Here is a 16636-nt window from a genome sequence, read left to right on the forward strand (position 1 = left end):
TTTTTAATTTAATACGGTAAACGACACGTATCAAATTTTGGCGCCGTTGCCGGGGAGATTTATATTCTTTCTTTACTCAAAGTTTAACTAAGATACTAAGTTTTCTTTTGGAATTTAGTTGATAATATATATAAAAAAAAATATAGTCCTTGTGATATTGGGTTGTCTAAATAAACTTTGGTTAGGTTGAAATTTCTAAGCTTAGAGTATGTTTCTTAAATTATTTTTTTTCTTTTTACCTTTTTTGCATACTATGTGCTTAGCTATTTTTTTTTCTTTCTTGTTGATTGTTATTTGGCTTACTCAAAGTGGTAGGGACAATTTTCTACAATTCTAAGTAGTAGATTTCATTGGTTTCGTTCCTAAAAATGTTTAGTGAATTCCCTATTTACGAGTAGCTCTGTAAATAATATGTTATGTTCTGCCAAATCTGAAATTTCTGCATTTATATGCTATCTTATGCATTTTGACTATTGAAGTTCAACTGTTAGACGCAGAAACTAGAGTGCAAAGCAATGGAAAGCTTGAGTTCAAAGGAAAATAATAATAAAAAATTGATAGATTACATGTGTATTACCCCTACTGGATCATTGTTTTCATGGTGTTTTAATAGCTGTAGATTTCTGAATTACAATGCTGCTGCTTGCTATTACCTGTTATACCCCATGCTTGTTTATATTAGGGTGTGTAATCAAGCTATCAAATCGTTTTCTTGGAGTGGAATGAGAATTTAATAACTTGATAATATTTTTATTAAGTGAAAAGGGTTAATCTGGTGATGTTAATGTAACCTGAACTTAATTTTACCTTGCTGAAATTGTCATTTTGAGTAATCACCCAAGTCTATTATCTGAAATTTGTCTACATATTGTTCTATATTAAGGTCAGATCTCAAATTACATGGAGTTGTCTAACTAGAGTTCATTGAATTATTGCTTGATTCTATGTGAACTTTAAGGATGTCTGAAAATCTGGTTTAAAAGTTGCTGAAAGTATTCTGATTAGTCTCTGTTATGCTATTTGATTAAACCTCATAATCACCCTTTATTGTCACTCTCAGTGAGGTGTTAATGAGGATATTTGTATATATAAATTCTGGTTCAAAGAGCAATTACTAAGACTATGCACAACCATGTCTAGGTGATTAAATTTTAAATGTAACTAGGGGCATGCATGTGACGAGTTTCTGTTTTCTGAATGCATTCTACTGAATTCTATTTTACAGTGGCTACTAAATGCATTTGCAGTAGCTGTTATAATAAAAGCATATTGTTCATTAGAAATGTATAGTGTTTTCAGGTGTTAGTTTCTCTTGCTAACTGATTATTGTTGCTTGAAATGAATTCATGATCCTTGTAGTTATTCTTTAAACAAATCATTGTTTGGGAAATCAAATCGGATGTTCATTTTGAGAAATCATGTCATTCAAAAATTTATTTCTGAACAGACTTTAAATCTTATCTTAGGAATTGAACATGATGCTTATGTTTTCATTCTTCCAGATTCACTTGGTGTTAAATTCATGTAATTAGATGCAGCACCTGCTTATCATTAAATCATTCTATTCTCATGCCACATCCTAAAAGATAAAAGTGTAACAACAAACAAAGCTTTAGAATGTTCAGATTACTTTGTATGCATTCGTTTAAATCTGCATAACATAACTAACTCTTTAGGTTTTTACTTTTCAGGTGCATGAGCGGCAGCACACCTAATTCTAAACTCAAACGAATCAGGAAGTATATAAAACAAGAGAGATTAGTCTATTCGTTTCAAACCGATCAACCAGAAGAAGTGAAACCAGAGGAACGAAAGATAGTCTAAAAGGAGCGAAGATGGGTGAACGAACTTTGAAGGAGATGGCAGCCCCAAATACGGGAGATGATCCTCTCTGCATTGTGTTCCCAGAGCTGGACAAACCCCTCAAACTGAATTCAGGTTTCCTTAATCTTCTTCCCAAATACTATGGGAAGTCAGGTGAGAATCCTCATCGACATTTAAAAGAGTTTAAGGTTGTTTGTTCTTCTATGAATCTTGAAGGAGTTGAACAGGATCATATTAGATTGCATGCTTTTCCTTTTTCTTTGCAAGATTTGGCTAAAGATTGGTTGTATGATCTTCCTGCTGGATCAATTACGACTTGGTATGTTATGGCATCAACTTTTCTAGGAAAATACTTTCCAGCAAGTCTAATTGGATCCATCAGGAAGGAGATATGTGGAATTAGGCAGAATGATAATGAGTCCTTGTATGAATATTGGGACCGTTTTAAGAGACTGTGTTCCTCATGTCCCCAACACCAGATTAGTGACCAACTATTAATTCAGTACTTTTATGAAGGCCTATTGCCTACTGATAGGGGTATGATAGATGCTTCGAGTGGGGGGGGGGCATTAGTGGATAAAACACCAACCCAAGCTAGGGCTTTAATTTCTAATATGGCTCAAAACACCCAACAACATGGTTCTAGAAATGATGTTAAAAGAGTAAATGGAGTTGATTTAAGTGGTATTCAGAATCAATTACAAGAAAATGCTCAACAAATTGCTACTTTAACTACTCTTGTGTCTAAAATTGTTGCTAGTAATGAGTCAAAAGCTAGAGTTTGTGGAATTTGCTATAATGAGTCTCATCCTACTGATAAATGTCCTGACTTGCAATCTGAAGATGTGAATGCTATAGGTGGTTATTCTGGCCAAAGAAAATATGATCCTTACTCACAGACTTATAATGAAGGTTGGAAAGACCACCCTAATCTAAGGTATGGAAATAGACCACAACTTCCACAATCTAATCAACCAAGGCAATACGGTCAACCAAATCCACCATCCCAATCTGGTCCTTCACTAGAAGATTTAGTTAAACAACTAACAAATCAAATAGGACAAGTCCATAACCAGGGTGTTGAGTATCAAAAGAAAACTGACACGCGCCTTCATCATATAGACACTCAAATAGGTCAGATTTGCACTTCTCTAAGTAATCTTTAAACTCAACTTTCAGGTAAACTTCCATCACAAACAATCCCTAATCCCAATGGTCATGTTAAAGCTGTCACACTTAGGAGTGGTAAAGTGCTAACTGAACCTAAAATGAAAAGCCGTGAAGTTGAAAAAGAGATAGAAGTCAATCCTAAAGTTGGATCAAGGGAAAGAGTGGGAAGTGAGGGTACTGTGAAGGAGAGTGAAAAAGAAAATGAAGGGGAGAGTAAAACTGAATCTGATTCGGTTGTTTCTCGTATTGAAGATTTGCCTCCTTTCCCTTCTCGATTTGCTAAAGCTAAGAAAGAGAGTCTTGACAATGAAATTCTAGAAACTTTTAGGAAAATTGAAGTCAATATTCCCCTTCTTGATGCTATTACACAGGTACCTCGTTATGCAAAGTTTCTTAAGGAACTTTGTACTAACAAAAGGCATTTTCGTCCTTCTGAAAAGGTAAGTATGGGGGAAAATATTTCAGCTATTATCCAAAAGAAGCTTCCCCCTAAGTGTAAGGATCCTGGCATGTTTTGTATTCCTTGCAAAATTGGTGATTCTAAGTTTGAAAGGTGTATGCTAGATTTAGGAGCCTCCATTAATGTTATTGTTATTCAGTTAGCTGATAGATCAAACACATTTCCAATAGGAGTCTTAGAAGATGTACTTGTGCAAGTGAATGAATTGGTATTTCCTGCTGATTTTTATGTTCTTGATATGGGTGATAGAAGCGATAGTGTTCCACTGTTGTTAGATAGACCATTCCTGAAAACTTCTAAGACTAAAGTTGATGTTCATGAGGGTAATCTAACTATGGAATTTGATGGAGAAATTATTAAGTTTAATATCTTTGATGCTATGAGATACCCAAGTGATATCAATAATGTTAGTTCAATAGATACTTTTGATGCTTTTGATTGGATGGCTCAGGATGTATTTGATAAGTGGTGTGATAATCTATTTAAAATTGATGTTCTTAGTGATATTAAGGAATGTGAAATGCATGATTTTTCTATTGTAACTGCGTCTGATGTGGCTGGTGATGTTGAAAAAAAAAATTCTGATTTTTCTTTGCCTTTATCTGTGCCTAAATTGATTCCTTCTATTGTTGAAGCACCAATTTTAGAGTTAAAACCCTTGCCCTCTAATCTGAAATATGTTTATTTGGGTGCTAACGAGACATTGCCTGTGATTATTTCAAGCTCATTAAATGAATATCAAGAAGCAAAGTTGTTGAATGTGCTTAAAAATTATAAAGGGCAATAGGATGGACTTTAGCAGACATAAAAGGCATTAGTCCCACCTTGTGCATGCATAGAATATTTCTTGAACAGAATGCTAAACCCACTAGAGAAGCTCAACGAAGGTTAAACCCTTCAATGAGGGAAGTTGTTCAAAAGGAAATTATTAAATGGATAAATGCGGATGTGATCTATCCTATTTCTGATTCTCAATGGGTAAGTCCTATTCATGTGGTCCCTAAGAAAAGTGGAATAACAGTAGTTGAGAATAATAAAGGCGAGCTTGTCCCCACTAGAGTTCCTAATGGATGGAGAGTGTGCATAGACTATAGGAAGCTTAATCAAGCTACTAGGAAAGATCATTTTCCTTTGCCTTTTATTGATCAAATGTTAGAAAAACTTGCTGGTCAGTCATTTTTCTGTTTTCTTGATGGTTATTCTGGTTATACTCAAGTTCCAATAGCTCCTGAAGATCAAGATAAGACCACTTTTACTTGTCCTTTTGGTACATTTTCCTTTAGAAGAATGCCTTTTGGATTGTGCAATGCCCCCGGAACTTTTCAAAGATGCATGATGAGTATTTTTTCTGATTTAATTGAAAAAGATATGGAAGTATTTATGGATGATTTTACTGTTTTTGGTGATTCATTTGATAGATGCCTTCATACTCTGTCTCGAGTTCTGAAAAGATGTGTTGAAACTAACCTTGTGTTGAATTTCGAAAAGTGTCATTTCATGGTTGAACAAGGTGTAGTTCTTGGACATATTGTAAGTGCTAAAGGTTTAGAGGTTGACAAAGCTAAAATTGATGTCACTAGTTCATTACCTTATCCTACATGTGTTCGTGAAATTAGGTCGTTTTTAGGGCATGCTGGCTTTTACAGACGTTTTATTAAAAATTTCTCTAAAATTGCATCTCCTTTGTGTGTTTTACTTGGTAAGGATGCTGTTTTTGACTTTAATGATAAATGCAAGAAAGCTTTTGATGATCTGAAAGATAAACTGACCTCTGCTCCTATTATAAGACCACCTGATTGGTCATTGCCTTTCGAAATTGTTGTGGGCAAAATTACCATGCCAACGTGTGCCAATAAAGATACGACACGTGGCACGAATTGCACCCCCTGAGTCAATCAATAGGCTTCTACTCTGGTGTATAAATACATGTCTGAGCAACTACGAAATACACGTATCCGTATTCAAACACGTATAAATGTGTGTATTCTCGTCCATTTGAAAGCATTATACGCAGTCAGTACCGTACGATGGCCCAAAATCCCAAACAGCCCATTTATGACCAAGAGGCCAGGAAAGCTACAGAGGAAAGGACACATGTCCTCATCTCCCACCTCAACCAATCATGAGAGGGAATGTTAGGTCATTCCCCAAATAACCTAGTACTATATAAAGCCCCATTTTCCAAGAAAAAGGGGACACAATCAATACAATCAAGAGCAATTGTGTCTCTACCTTCTCTCTACTTTCTCTCTCTATAAAAATACATTCTTGTTAAGTTCTCAGTTACCGGAAAACCTCTAGGGTATCTCACCGGAAAAACCCCACAACATTTGGCGCCGTCTGTGGGGAGGTACGGTAGCATGGAAGATCGACGACAGGACAATGATACTGGGCGGCCTACGCGAGTGGAGCGGCCACCCCTGGAAAGAGAAATGCCGACTGAGCATCAGACGCCGACCACGAGAATCACTGGAGATGCCGCTCGGGTATTTACGGCAGGGCACACACCACGTCATGCTGCCGAGGTAGAGGTGCTCAGTGAGGAGGACGACCATGCCAATCGCACCCCTCCTGGAGGACACCTGGATCCTCGGGCAGATACAGTAATAGAGGAGAACCCAGATATGCCCGTCTCTGTGGGCGCTCTTCGGGCTATTTTGGCTGAGTTCCAAGCCGATATGGGCAAGACAGTTAATGCTGAGGTGCAAAAGAGCATGCTGATTTACACCTCCACTGCGGTTGCCAATCAAGAGAGGCAGACGGAGACCAGATCGTCCTTGTCTCTGCGGCCTCCCAACGTCTGGACCAGACAGGCAGACGGGAATGGTAGGAGTCGGCTGCCGGCCAATCAGGCCTTGTCTTACCTACCACGCCGACTGCCACAACAGCTGATCGGCGAAACGTCCCGAGGACGTGAGCAGCCACACGCAGAGCAGTTGCCTGACTCCGAGTCTGAACTTTCTGACACTGGGTCAACCCCCTTCATGCCGGATAGACCTCTCCCTCACCCAACTTATACACACCTGAGCCAGGCGCGCCCAGGGGCCACCCGTCCAACCCTTCAAACTCGCCGACGCGAGTCTTCCCGGCGTGAACCCTACTCAAGGCGTCAGGATCCTGTGTATAACATTCAGGAGGGGGTGTCCAACCTGGCCTTGGGACACTCCACCCCTTTTGCAGATAATATCATGAGAGCCCCGAGGGAACCAAAGTCAAGCCGCCCAATATTGATGCTTATGATGGGACCACAGATCCAGACATGCATCTCTTGGTTTACCGGCATCACATGTATGTTTAAGGAACAACTGACATAACCTGGTGCAAGTATTTTCCGGGTACACTCAAAGGAGTAGCATCTAAGTGGTTCGAGAGGCTTCCAGCTGGAACTATTCGCTCTTTTTCGGAGCTCGAGTTATTGTTCTCTACTCGGTTCATGGCTCACAAGGAAGAAAAGAAGACGAGAATGCATCTGAGTAGAATTCAGCAAGGGAAAGACGAGTCTCTGAGGAGCTATGTGAAGAGATTCAATCTAGAGGCTGGGCAAATTCCGGATTTGCCAGATGGTGTTGCATTTGATAACTTCATTCGAGGACTTAAAAAGGGCTCTTTCAAGTTTGATCTAGTAAAGAAAAGCGTCCGAACCATGGCAGAAGTGCTAGATGAGGCCGAGGCCTTCATCCATGCAACAGAGATTTGCAGCGCCCCGAAAGATCCCAGAGGAAGTGATACCGCCGAGCCGGTGGCAAAAAAGGAGAAATTCGAAAAGAAGAGCCGGCCTAACGGGACGTGGGCTATTGCAAAAGAGTCAAAAAAGGGCACCGGACGGCCTGGCCGCTAAGGGATTCCTAAAGAGTTATATCAGCAGGAACACGGGAGGTTCTGGCAAACCCTTCTACAAAAAGAACAAATCCCCTCCCTCGGAAGAAGATGGGAACCGTACTGACCCAGAGTGCGTGGCAGTCATCTCCGGAGGATTGGCCGCCGGCGGGCCGACCATGAGGGGCCAGAAGGATTATGCCAAGCGGTTGGGGCAAGTGATGTTGTCCGGCAAGGCTACAGCCGACCCGTTTCCAAAAGTAGAAATCGGCGAGGCCGACCGTGGGAAAATCTCCACCCCGCATGACGATCCTTTGGTGATTGAGTTAAAGGTTGCTAATCTGAGGGTTAGGCGTATTTTGGTTGATACAGGAAGTTCGTCGGACATAATTAGTCTAGAGTGCTTGAATCGGCTGCAACATGATTCCTCAAAGATTGAGAAAATCCACTATCCCATTATAGGCTTCGGAGGTAGTATCATCCATCCAGTCGGCATCATTGCTCTTCCTCTGCGGATGGGAAATAAAAAGGAATCTCGACAAATGGACGTCCGTTTCCTCATAGTGAAAGACCTGACGGCGTATAATATAATCTTGGGGCGTCCTACCTTGAATAGGGCAAAGACTGTCATTGTGACTCACTTGATGCTTCTTAAGTTTTCTGTGATGATGGGAGTGTCAGCACTATACATGGTGATCAACAACAAGCTAGAGATTGCTATCTAACCACCTTGAGTCCGGAAGCATGGGGGACGGGTGAAGAGAAAGAGACATCGGGAAACAAACGAAAGTGTGCCGAGCCGCAACCTAAACCCCTGCAAGAGACACTGACTATCTCAGCGGCACACATGGAAGAACGTCGACCTGAGCCTGTTGGGGCTCATTTCGACGTAGCATTGAATGCGGACAAACCAGACAGAATAGTGCCCATTGGGATCTCTCCTGACGACCCGCTGGCGGTAGAGTTGGTCCACTTACTGAGAGAATTCGAAGATATCTTTGCATTCACTGTCGAAGAAATGCCGGGCATTAACCCGGCCGTGGCTGTCCATAAGCTGAATGTGGACCCAAGTTTTAAGCCGGTCCGCCAGAAGAAGAGGAACCATGGGGAGGATAGAAATCAAGCAGCAGCGGCAGAAATACAGAAGTTGATGGATGCAGGGTTTGTTCGGCCGAGTTAGTACCCCGACTGGGTTGCTAATGTGGTCCTCGTTAAGAAACCGAACGGCATCTGGAGGATGTGTGTTGATTACACCAACCTCAATAAGGCATGTCCATTTCCCACTGCCAAAGATCGACCGGCTTGTCGACTCTACGGCGGGGCATGCCATGATGAGCTTCATGGATGCATACTCAGGGTTTCACCGAATCCCCCTATGGCCTGACGACCAGGAAAAGACATCGTTTGTAACCGAACAGGGTCTATATTGCTACAAAGTAATGCCGTTTGGGTTAAAGAATGCGCCGGCCACCTTTCACCGACTCATTAACACTGTGTTTACCAAACAGCTCGGCAGGAATATTGAGGCTTACATTGATGATATGATTGTGAAAACTAAGCAGCGAATGGCACACATAGCAGACCTAAGGGAGACATTCGAGACTATCCGGGCTTACAACATGAGGTTGAATCCCAAGAAGTGTGTGTTTGGAGTAACATCGGGCAAATTCTTGGGTTTCTTGATTGATGAGAGAGGAATCGAAGCCAACCCGGACAAAATCCAGGCAGTGATTAACATGAGCTCACCCAAGACAGTCAAAGAAGTTCAGTGGCTCACAGGTTGTCTGGCCGCCTTGGGCAGATTCCTTTCCAGAGCTGGAGACAAGTGTCACTACTTCTTTAGAGCAGTCAGGAAGAAGGTTAAGTTTGAATGGTCGGATGAGGCTAAGGCGGTGTTGGTAAAACTAAAGGACTACTTGCACACCTTACCTCGCCTCGCCAGCCCCTTGCAGGGAGAGACATTATACATGTATCTTGCCATATCTGAACACTCGCTGAGTGCGGTTCTACTAACAGAAAGGGAGGGCATTGAAGGAAATAATGCCCTTGGTCCAAGTATGCATTCTATGATGAGTCTAATAAATGCGGTTCAGTATTAATTAACAAGTTAATAATTCAGTGAGATCAAGTGAGCTGAATGCCTAGCTAGAGGCCGCTTCAGTTCAAGTGGAATTAATGATATTAATCCACAGCTTACTCTTGACTGAACCCGTAGGGTCACACAAATAGTACGTAAACGGATCAAGTATTTAATGGCATTAAATACTCCATCTATGAATATTCGGAATCGACGGATCTTGGTTTCAGTGGGAGCTGAGATCGTCACAGGCAAGAAATGAATACTCCGGAAACGATGATATTGCCGGAAACGGAAATATGGATCGTATCGGAAATATAAATATTATCCAAGTCGTAGATGTTGCCGGAAACGGAAACATGGTACGTATCGGAAAATATTATCGGAAATGGAAATATTGCCAGAATCGGAAATATTGCCGGAAACGGAAATATTGTCAGAATCGGAAATATTATCGGAATCGGAAAATAATTCCGGAAACGGAAATATTAAATATTTGTTCGAAACGGAAATTAATTCCGGAATCGGAAATGTTAAATATTGTTCGTATCGGAAATGAATTCCGGAATCGGAAATTTAATCGGAAGCGTATCGTACGAATAAGCATCGGACGAGGCCTGCCGGACGAGGGCCCAGCTCGAAGCCAGGCCATCGCCCAGCAAGCCAAACGCGCGCCACAAGCCCAGGCAAGGCAGCGCCCAGGCCTACCGCAAGGCAGGCCCAGCGCGCGCCAAGGCCGCGGCTGCGTGGGGCTCGCTGCGTGGGCTGCTGCTCGCACGCACGCGCATGGGCGGCCCATCGTGGCTGCCGTGTGTGTGTGTGTGTGAGTTTGTGTTCATGCACGATTCCTAAAACATGCAGAGTTCGGTTAATGATTAAATTCCTAATTCTATTTGATAAATTAATTAATTAGAGTTCTTGTAGGATTCTAAGTTTAATTAATTCGTATCCTAATAGGATTCCAATTCTCTTTCCATACCCCTATAAATATGTGGCCTGGGTTCACAATTTATAACGAGTTTTAAAAAGTATTCAAAGTGAGTTTTTGAGAGAAAAATTCAGTCACACATCTTGCTCAAAAGTGCCGAAAATTCTAGTACCTTAAGGGCGATTCTAGTTGGTCAATCTTAAGGCGGATCCGGACGTGCTGTGGACTATCTACGGAGGGACGACACTTGGAGTCCTAAAGACTTGTTCTTGCTCGGTTCGGGCGCAGCTAGGGAGGGCACGCAACAAAGAGTATGCATCTAAATTATGCTATATGATTATGTGTAAATAATATGTATTCCTGGGTTAATGGTTGTTTCCGCATGATTTATGTAATATCATATGTATCATAACCTAACAGTGGTATCAGAGCCCCTTATTATTTTCATAATCTAATTTGCATGAACATGGTTAAATATTACAAATTTGCAAGAATTAAAAGGGGTGATTAATTTTCGTAATTGTTAATTAATTGCAAATTGCGTTTATTTAATTATACGTACGCAGTTTTTCGGCAGTTTCTTCGTTACTCATCCAAATCGAGTGATTTTTGTGTCAATTTCGCATGTAAAAGGCATTCTAAAATTTTGACAAAAATATTATTTTTCTGCCGAACCCAGAATTCTCAAATTCGAAGCCTAACTATGACCTTTCGAAGGTTTTAGTTTTTCGAATGCAAAATTTCGTAAATTTAAGATGTTAAATTAAATATTTGCGATTCTTGTTGATAAATCTTGAATTTTTGATTGACCTACTGTATATGTTTAACAAGTTTGAATGCCTAGCCTTGTTAATTATGCAATCTAATTTGTAATTATGATTAATTTGTTGAAAATTAGAATAATTTAGAATTAATTTGATTTTCATAATTAATTATAATTTAATTAGAAACCTATGATTAAAAACCACCATAAAAATTGTAAATTTATGATAAATTTTAAATTTTTATGACCTAGACTTGAATCCATAACAATCGGAAATCAATTGAATAATAAATTTTCGATTTTTCGCCCTAAAATTATGAAATTAATATTATTTATTAATTTGTCATTAATTTTAAATATAAATTTTAAATTTTTATGCGATTCGTTCATATAACTTGCACGCACAAAGCAATGGACGCTTCGTGTTACCCTTAAGGGGTGTTGTATAGTGCGGGCATGCGACGACGAGCAAGGAAGCTCGTCGCCCGTGCGGCACCAATGCAATGAGCAAGGCATGGTGCACGAGCACAAGGCAGCAGCCCTGCCTTGTGTCGTGGGCCACGAGCTATGAACAAATGGGCATGGGCGAAAGGCAAGCCAAGGCAGTCGCGTGTGGGCAGCAAGCGAGCTGCGCCACAACGCGCACTGCCTCGCGCAAGAGCGCGCAGCCTCACGCGCAGCGAGCGCAAGCTCGCGTGCCACGAGCGCTGCGCCCAGCGATGGCTCGCGCGCACAACCAGCGATGGCTCGCGCGCACAACGAGCGATGGCTCGCGCGCACAGCCAGCAATGGCTCGCGCGCACAGCGAGCTATGGAGCGCGCACAGCGAGCGCTGGCGAGCGCGCACTGCGAGCGATGGCTCGCGTGCGACGAGCGCTGGCGCGCGCGCAGCGAGCACCACAGCGTGCGATGGCTTGCGATGGGAGATGCAGCAGCTATGCGACGAGCGCATGGGCTGCGCGCACATGGCCAGCAATGGCTGTGTGCGTGCGGCCTATGGGCGTGCAATGCGTAGGGTGTGTGCGTTACGATTAGATTGTTTTGAATGTTTAATTTGAAAATTTCAGTTCACGTAATTTTAATTAATTTTAAAATTAATAATTTAAATTATTTTCTTGGATTTTAATTTTGAATATTGTAATTATAATAAATTTTATTTATTCTAATTATTTTACTAAAATTAAAATCATGAATTAATTTAAATAACGACTGAAATTAAATTAAACTTTTTGGATTCAATTATAAATTTATATGAGCTTTAAATTTTAATTAAATTTGTATGTTTCCGGTTAGACTAGAAATACATTTTTATGTTTAAAATTAGTAAAGCATATGAATTTATTGGTTTAAGTGGGAGCGCTTTTTAGTCATAAACTCTTGATTAGGTCTACAAATCCTTAAGGTTAAAACAACTTGATTAGAATTAATAAGGACTGAATAATTGGTAGATTATTGGTGCCCTTGATTAATTGCTGCAAATGTTTACGTGATGCATAATGTGTTTTACTAACCAGCTATGTGGGCCATTCATGATAATGAATGGGTGAATGGTATATATTGTATATGTACTGTTTTGCAGGTTATGAAGTGACTAGTATGGCCCAAATAGGATAGAAAATATGGTCTGCGTACCATTAATTTGAATGTAATTGGTCTAAAGTACCAAAGTTATTTTTCAATTCAAATATGGTCTGCGTACCATCAAATAGTTGTAATTAGTTATAGCTTATCCTATTTGAAGAAAATGGTGCCTCCCACGGAGATTTTCAAGACGGACTTTGAAGTCAAAGCTTCAAGATGAAGTCGGGCCATACTAGATCACATTTATCTTATGCATGTTTTAAGTTATTTATTGCTTTTAAATATGTCTTAAAATGCATGAGATCAAAAGCTTGATTATGTTGCATGATTAAGGATTTTAGTTCACTTAAAATCTAACCAACATAGTAAAAGCCTTAAGTTCCAAACTTAAAAATTGAGTTAAAAGGTGCCATGCCAAAATATACACTTGCTTGGATATCCTTTACATCAATCTAGTAATAGTTTTCGCTCAGCGAGGTGTTACTTATTGGTCCTAAAGGGGCAAGGTACACAAAAAATTGTGAGTACATGTTAGTTTTGGTGAAACTCAACGATATAAGTAAGGAGTCCTTTTATGTCGTGGCAAAATCGATAGGTTTACCTAATAAGTTCTTAGACGTACCTATCAACCAAGAATAGTTTCTAGACTATTAGCAAAAGGCTTTTGCTTACCTAAGATGTTCTAGGATTAAGTCGACAAACTGTGCTTAGTTCTTCAATGATTTTAGGATCTTGGAATCATTTTATTCACACCTGCCGGAATACATAACTTGAATAAAATGCTTAATAAACATTGAATTATGCATGTATGCTAGAATTTAAGTTTATTAAGAGAAACTGTGAATGGTTATTTATTTGTTTATTCTTTTCAATTGTAGTTTTTAATATGGAAAACAACAATTCATTCAACATTCGATCAATTCTCGAAAAGGAGAAGTTGAACGGGAAAAACTTCCTTGACTGGCAAAGGAACTTGCAAATAGTTCTTATGCAGGAAGAAAAGGAGTATGTCCTAGATGAGGCGATGCCCGAAGCTGCAGGCGACGGGGTCACTCAGGCAGCCCTCAATCGTTGGATTGATGCCAACAAGGATGTGAAATGTCTAATGCTCGCCACCATGAGTGCGGATCTGCAGAAAACGTTCATCAACTCAGATGCTTTCATAATCATCAGTGAGTTGAAGAACATGTTCCAAGATCTGGCTCGAGTCGAAAGATTCGAGACTCATAGGCAAATTCTTGAGACCAAGCTTAAGAAAGGCTAGCCCGTAAGTCCACATGTTCTCAAAATGATTGGACTCATTGAGAATATGAGTCGGCTGGATCAGCAATTTTCTCAGGAAATGGCTATAGACACCATCCTCCATTCTCTTCATAGCGGGTATGATCAGTTCAAACTGAACTACAGTATGAATAGTCTGGACAAAACGCTCACTGAGCTTCACGGTATGCTGAACACCGCTGAAAAGATGCTCAAAAGTGATAAGCAGGATGTGCTTATGGTGCGTGGGGGCAAGTTCAAGAAATCTGGAAAGAAGAGGAATGCTAAGAAAGGTGGCAACAAGGCCAGCCCAACTAAGCAAACTGGCGCCAAATCTGTAAAGAGGAAGGTCAGTCAACCCACTTCTGAATCCGAATGCTTCTACTGCAAGAAGAAGGGGCATTGGAAGAGAGATTGCTTGAAGCTAAAGGAAGATCAGAAGAACGGAACAGTCGTTCCATCTTCAGGTATTTTCGTTATAGACTGTATACTTGCTAATTCAACTTCTTGGGTATTAGATACAGGTAGTGGCTCACACTTATGTTCCAATCCACAAGGACTAAGAAGAAGTAGAAAGTTAAGCAAGGGTGAAGTCGACCTACGAGTGGGAAATGGAGCACGGATTGCTGCATTAGCTGTAGGAACTTACTATTTGTCGTTGCCCTCCGGGCTAGTTTTGGAACTGGAAGAATGTTTCCATGTTCCAAGTCTTACTAAAAACATCATTTCAGTTTCTTGCTTAGATGCTAAGGGATTTTCCTTTTTAATAAAAGACAATAGTTGTTCGTTTTATTTTAAAGAGATGTTTTATGGATCTGCTAGATTAGTCAATGGACTTTATTTATTAGATCACGACAAACAAGTATATAACATAAATACCAAAAAGGCCAAAAAGAATGATTCAGATCTCACCTATCTGTGGCATTGTCGATTAGGCCATATAAACTTGAAACGCTTAGAAAGACTTCAAAAGGAAGGAATTCTAGAACCATTTGACTTAGAGGATTATGGTAAATGCGAATCATGTTTACTTGGCAAAATGACAAAGCAACCTTTCTCTAAAGTTGGAGAAAGAGCAAATGAACTATTGGGTTTAATCCATACAGATGTATGTGGACCAATGAGTACAAATGCTAGAGGTGGTTTCAGCTACTTTATCACTTTCACTGATGACTTCAGTAGGTATGGTTATGTCTACCTAATGAAGCATAAGTCTGAATCCTTTGACAAATTCAAGGAATTTCAGAGTGAAGTAGAGAATCAATTAGGCAAGAAGATTAAGGCACTGCGGTCTGATAGAGGCGGTGAATATCTGAGCTATGAATTTGATGACCATCTGAAAGAATGTGGAATTCTATCAGAATTGACTCCTCCTGGAACACCACAATAGAACGGTGTGTCGGAACGGAGGAACAGAACCTTGCTAGACATGGTCAGGTCAATGATGGGTCAGGCCGAACTTCCATTAGAATTTTGGGGACATGCACTAAATACAGCTGCACTCACTATAAATAGAGCTCCGTCTAAAGCTGTCGAAAAGACTCCATACGAATTATGGTTTGGAAAGCCTCCAAATGTGTCTTTTCTTCAGATTTGGGGATGTGAAGTATACGTCAAACGATTGATTTCCGACAAACTTCATCCAAAATCTGACAAATGTATCCTTGTGGGCTATCCAAAGGAAACAAAGGGGTATTACTTCTACAATACATCTGAGAACAAGGTGTTTGTTGCTCGAGATGGTGTCTTTTTGGAGAAAGATCACATTTCCAAAATGACAAGTGGGAGAAAAGTAGACCTCGAAGAAATTCGAGTCGAACAACAAACTCTAGAGAATGCTCAAGATGACATTCAGGATGAAACCCAGAGATCTTTAGAAGAATCTGGTGAGAATCATGGTCAATCTAGAAATGTTACCCCGCGTAGATCGCAAAGATATAGATCTCAACCGGAAAGGTACTTAGGTATTTTGACGAACGAGAGCTATGACGTTCTATTACTTGAAAGTGATGAACCTGCGACTTACAAACAAGCTATGACGAGCCCTAGCTCCAAGCAATGGCAAGAAGCCATGCAATCTGAATTAGACTCCATGTCTGAAAACCAAGTATGGGATTTGGTCGGTTTGCCAGATGGCTACCAAGCCATTGGAAGCAAATGGGTTTTCAAACTGAAAAAGGACAAGGATGGGAAACTTGAAGTTTTCAAAGCTAGATTGGTTGCAAAAGGTTACAGGCAAGTCCACGGTGTGGATTACGATGAAACTTTTTCACCAGTTGCAATGCTAAAGTCTATTCGGATAATGTTAGCAATCGCTGCATATTACGATTACGAAATATGGCAGATGGATGTCAAAACTGCTTTCTTAAACGGCGTTTTAACAGAAACTGTGTTTATGACACAGCCTGAAGGTTTTAAGGATCCAAAGAATGCTAAAAAGGTATGCAAGCTAAAGAAGTCAATCTACGGATTGAAGCAGGCATCCAGGAGCTGGAATATACGTTTTGATGAAGCAGTCAGTGACTTTGGTTTCATCAAGAACGCGGACGAATCTTGTGTATACAAGAAGGTCAGTGGGAGCAAAATTGCTTTCCTAGTATTATATGTCGACGACATATTACTTATCGGAAATGACATTCCTATGTTGAACTCTGTCAAGATTTGGCTTGGGAAATGTTTTTCGATGAAGGATCTAGGAGAAGCACAGTACATATTGGGCATCAAGATTTACAGAGATAGATCTAAAAAGATGATTGG

General features: G+C 40.4%; 1 protein-coding gene across 1 annotated transcript; it reads left to right on the top strand.

Moving 5' to 3' along the window:
• Positions 1-1835: 1835 nt before the first annotated feature.
• LOC110789027 (uncharacterized) lies at positions 1836-4241 on the top strand. Its single transcript, XM_056839553.1, has 2 exons — positions 1836-2958; positions 3004-4241. Exons 1-2 carry the CDS (start codon positions 1836-1838, stop codon positions 4239-4241), a joined length of 2361 nt encoding a protein of 786 aa, XP_056695531.1.
• The last annotated feature ends 12395 nt before the right edge of the window (positions 4242-16636 follow it).

This window comes from Spinacia oleracea, chromosome 3 (assembly GCF_020520425.1).
Source record: "Spinacia oleracea cultivar Varoflay chromosome 3, BTI_SOV_V1, whole genome shotgun sequence".
Taxonomy (NCBI): Eukaryota; Viridiplantae; Streptophyta; class Magnoliopsida; order Caryophyllales; family Amaranthaceae; genus Spinacia; species Spinacia oleracea.

Coding starts and splice junctions, on each gene's coding strand:
- LOC110789027 (XM_056839553.1), top strand. CDS start 1,836: ATGGGTGAACGAACTTTGAAGGAGATGGCAGCCCCAAATACGGGAGAT. Junction 2,959..3,003: donor TCATATAGACACTCAAATAG/GTCAGATTTGCA, acceptor CTCAACTTTCAG/GTAAACTTCCATCACAAACA.